This window comes from Nannospalax galili, unplaced genomic scaffold, assembly GCF_000622305.1.
Source record: "Nannospalax galili isolate Female #2095 unplaced genomic scaffold, S.galili_v1.0 scaffold898, whole genome shotgun sequence".
Classification (NCBI taxonomy): domain Eukaryota; kingdom Metazoa; phylum Chordata; class Mammalia; order Rodentia; family Spalacidae; genus Nannospalax; species Nannospalax galili.
The window spans coordinates 3323106-3328065 of NW_008342399.1; the positions used below are offsets into that span (position 1 = coordinate 3323106).

At 39.0% G+C, this 4960-nt stretch overlaps 1 protein-coding gene across 2 annotated transcripts in view; it reads right to left on the reverse strand.

Annotated features, from left to right (window-relative positions):
• Nucleotides 1-4960, reverse strand: part of Bdp1 (B double prime 1, subunit of RNA polymerase III transcription initiation factor IIIB) — a 117541-nt gene that overhangs the window by 86583 nt on the left and 25998 nt on the right. For both annotated transcript variants that reach the window (XM_008838483.3, XM_008838482.3), the window contains exons 10-11: nucleotides 3519-3800; nucleotides 508-646 (exon numbers count right to left, since the gene is read on the reverse strand). In XM_008838483.3, coding sequence (XP_008836705.1) covers nucleotides 508-646; nucleotides 3519-3800 — 421 coding nt within the window. The remainder of the gene's footprint in view (nucleotides 1-507; nucleotides 647-3518; nucleotides 3801-4960) is intronic.

A 4960-nucleotide genomic window follows, 5' to 3' on the forward strand; every position in this document is an offset into this window, starting at 1 on the left:
GTGAACAACAGGAAAAAAATAAAAATAAAAATAAATAAATAAATAAATAAATAAATAAAGAGGAAGCAGGGTATGGCAGTGCATTCCTGTAATCCCAGTCTGTAGGAGGCTAAAACAAGAGGATCTGTTTGTCTGTCTGTTTGTATACTTTGAAGCAGGGACTCCTGTAGCCCAAGCAGGCCTGGAATCTGCTATATAGTCCAAGTTAGCCTTAAAATTATACTCTTCCTGCCTCAGCCTCCTGAGTGTTAGAACTGTAGGTGTGCACTAGTATACCAACCTTGAGGACAGTGTACAATTTAAACAATATTAACCAAGAAGATGCAACAATTCTAGTTACCTACTTATGTATGCACCTAACAACAGAACTTGAAAATAAACAACTGAAGAAAACAGAAAAAGGAGAAGTACAAATCCACAATGACAGTTGGAGACTTCAATACTCCGCTCTCAGGAATCAATAGAAGATGCAGATGCAGATAAAGCCAGGAAAGAGGCAGAAAATACCATGTGGCAGGGACGGGGTCAGTTCTCATCTCCACCTTTTCACTGGCGGCTAAACCCAAAATGTCCTCTACATTCTGTGTGAAGCAAAGTATCTGTTCCTTATTGCATTCACCTTCATTTGCCTCAGGAGGACATTTACCTAGAAACAGAAAATGTATGTTATTCCAAAACCAACATCAAAGACATCCATTCTTTTAAAGCATAAGGAATTTTTATATGTCTTTTCTATAAAACATTAATCCATTTAACATTGAAGTTTTTTGGAGTTTTTTTTCTTTTACATTTTTTAACTTTATTATTATTGAATATGGGTATTTACACTTGCACACACATGTTGCATTATGTGTTTTGGGGGTCGGAAGACAACTATGGAGTTGACTCTCTCCTTCCACCTTTTACAGGGGTTCTGGGAATCAAACCAGGTGGTCATGATGCACAGTAAGTGCCTTTTATCTGCTGAGCCATCTTGCTGGCATACATACACACAAGATAAATACATATAATAAAAGGTATTACTATTAACCCTATGATAAAGAGTTCAGGCATCTTAAGTGACTTGCTAATAGACAATAAAAGAGCTAGAACTTAAAGCAAAGACATTTCTAAAATCTTATTTCTGAATCATTAGGCTATTTTGCTTTGTATGTAGGATCTCCCTTTTTCTTTTGGTTGAGACAGGGTATAATATAACCCAGGCTAGCCTCAAACTCACTATGTAGCCAAGGATGACCTTGAACATAGTGAGTTTGAGGTCACCCAAGTGGTGGGATTCTAGGCATCTACCACCCCATCCAGTTTTTAAACATGTAATCGCTCTCTTTTCAAAATTTTTTTTCAATACATTTATTTAGTCTGTGTGTGTGTGTGTGTGTGTGTGTGTGTGTGTGTGTATGCCATAATGCATATGTACAAGTCAGAAGACAACTTGCAAAAGCAGGTTTTCTCCTTCCATCATGTGGGTCCTAAAGATAGAATTGAAGTTGTCCAGCTTTGCAGCAAGAGTCTTTACCCACTGAGCCATCTCACCAGTCCTTACATATAATAGTAAACAACAAAAGAGTATAATTTTTTTTTTTTTTTTTGAGACAGGGTCTCCTTGTAGCCCTAGCTGTCTTGGAACTCGCTATGTAGACCAGGCTGGCCTCGAACTCAATGGAGATCCGCCTGCCTCTGCCTCCCAAGTCCTGGGATTAAAGGCGTGTGCCACCACACTCTGACAAGAGTATAATGCTATAATGTTTATAAATCATACTATTTTAAGCCAAGCATAACATGTGATATAATACTCAAATTTAGGCTGTGGAGGCAGGAGGATGAGGAATTCAAGGTCATCCTTGTCTATATAGGAGGTCAGCCTGGGCTACATGAGATTCTGTTTCGTAAGAAAAGAGATCCTATCCTTACTTCAAGTACCAGGACTGATTTCTTAAAATCATGCTGGCTTTCTTCCCTGCTGGCTAGTCTTCACAGTGCTGGAAGGTGCTATCTATGCAGGTTGCTGAGGAAGAGAGGCAGTAACAATCTTACTCAGATGTGAATCCTGAAAGCAACAGTAACAAGCAGCCTGACAAGATAAGCCCACTGGCCAATAGTGGCATGAGTGGTATGGGGATAAACAACTGTTTATTTTTTATTGGGTTTATGGACAGTTTCACAGCATAGAACTCATGTCTGGGTACAAAAACTTGACCAGGAACCCATGGCTAGGGATGTTGTAAGCCAAGGAGAGAACTTACTACTATTATTTGCTAAATGGACACAGTATCAAACTACCTTCTAAATACTTATCTGTACAGTCACAGATTAGTGTAGCTCTCAACCCTCATCAGAGCTTTTTTCAGTTAGTGCAGTTAATACAAAGACAAATTATCAAAACAGAGAGAACAAGTGACTCAGATAATTGCTCTGCCCTAAATGGACATCTATGTCACTGAGCACACCTGCCTACCCCAGCTCAGGAAACACTGGAGAAAAGGTGGCAGAACGTTTGTAAGATCGAGAAACTGGGAAAGACTACTAAGAATCAGGGACTTTTGGACATGTCTGGGCCACTAAACTTATGAACTCACAGCAGTTGTAATTACACAAGATGAAACTAGTCAACATTCCAACACTGAGAGGGGAGAGGCACAAGAAGCTCTACCTTTAACTGAGGAATTATTAGCAGGTGATGGCTACTGGGTTGTCTATGCCTCAGTAGATGAGCCCCATATGCATATGAAAAGCACTAATTGGACTCAGTAGATTTAAAAAAAAAAAAAAACACATGAAGTTGAGAGGGGACATGTAGGGTGATCTGGAGGAGCTGGACGGGGAGGGTTGGATGTGATCAAATTACATTCTGTATTGGTAAAAGTAAACTATATGAACTATAGAAAGGTTGTTCTAGCCTGCTACTAATTTTCCCTCCTGTCTTTACTTGACTACCCAATTTTTTTTGGTGGGGGGACGACTCCTGGTTAGTAAACCCAAGGTCTTACACATTTCTCTACTGAGCAATACCTCCAGCCTCATTTGCTTTAGGTACTCTATATACAAACTCTTAAGAAGGACCAAGTCTCCTCTTAAGTCTTGGTCTTCACCTCCCAGCAACACATAAATTTCAGTATGTTTACATTCCAAGAGTAAGAAAAAAAAAATGGGGAAAACGCAAATCCTTGTAGTTCTTTTAAAACTTAACCCACTACGGGCTCAGAGAGCTATCCCATAGAGGCAGACCAGAAAAATCTGAGGTTCATGTGATTACAAACATGTGATTACTAATCACTGTAATGAGAACACAAAGGAAGTCACATATCTTAGAAGCAGATTTTGGAGAAAATTCTCTCTGCTTTACTTTTTTCTACAGCTACCTTTCTTTCCCTTCAACTAAAAATATGATTACTGAGTACACAACCAATTAATAGGCATTATTAATTGCTATTACACACAAGGAAAGTATCTGTCATACACATTCTTACACATGTCCTTTCAAGTACAATGGAGGCTACTAGAAGGTGTAAGGAACTTACTCTTGTGTACTTCAGCTTCCACAGGGCCTGACTGAAAACAGGCACTCCCTAAAAGACTCTTTGCTTCCTGTTCATTAGCTTCATCTTGATTCTTCCTCCTTCTTTTCTTTAGATTTTGGTCTTTTACTAACATAACTTGTTCCAAATCCTGTCCTGATGAAGTCAGAGATTCCTCTTCAGCAACTGTCTGAGCATCCTTCTGAGATCTTTCTGGGTCCGAAATGTTACTACTCACAGACTCATCTGGATCATCAGTCACTCCTTCACTAGCTATTTTCTTTGCTGAAAATAAGAGATACTTATAAATATGAACACACTGTAAAAAAGTTCTTAAGAGGGAAGACAATAAATACTCAAGGGTATACTCTGTCACACTATTTGTGTGCAAAAATTTGAAGAAAGCTTAAAATAGGCGATGAGGAAATAACTTATAATACATTCACGCTACAAAAAAATCCATGCAAGTAAGGAAAAGGGTATAGCTGAGTAGTAGAGCACATCCTTATTAGCATACATGAGGTCATGGGTTCAATTCCTAATGACCCCTTGAAAAATAGGTTTACATGCAGAAATGTGAAGGACTTCAAAATATATGAAAACTTAAGTGGCAGAAATATATATGTATATGATTCCATTTTTATTAAATAAAACCAACTACATATATTCTGAGACATATACACACCAATATATGAATACAGAAGGAATTGGTAACAGTTACTCTGGCAAGTCTGAAAAAATCTGCTTTGAATGTCAGGTAGGACAAGAATTCTAGAACTGTGGGTGGAGAGATGGCTCAGTGTTTAAGAGCACTGGCTACTCTTGCAGGGGACCGAGGTTTGAATCCCACATGCCACCCACATGGCAGCTAACAACTCCAGTTTCAAGGGATCCAAAGCCATCTTCTGTCCTCCGTGGACACTATACAATACAGGTGCATTTATATATATGCAGGTATAACACTCATACACAGAAAATTTTTTAAAAAGAATTCTAGAACTGTTATCTTTTGAATCCTTTGTGTTTTTTTCTTTGTTCAGTTGGTTGGCTATTGAATTTTTGAGACTAGGTCTCATGAGACCCACAGTGGTTTCAAACTCACTATGTAGCTGAGGCTGGCTGTGAGACTCGATCCTTTTGCCAGCACCACCCAAGTCCAGCTGTATCATAAGTTTTTCATGGGCAATTGTTTATTTCTTTCTGTGGAATGAGGGATCAAGTCTAGGCAGGGTCTTGTATATTCTAGGCAAGTACTCTACCACTGAACTATATCTGCAGCCTGAAACATCTTTTTTAAAATATTTTATTATTTTATTTGTATGTATGTATTGCCTGCATGTGGGTAAGTGCACCCATGTCATGCAATGCCTGCGGAGGTCAGAAGAGGCTGTCACATCCCCTGGGACTGGAGTTACGGACAGTTGTTAGCTGCCATGTGGATGCTG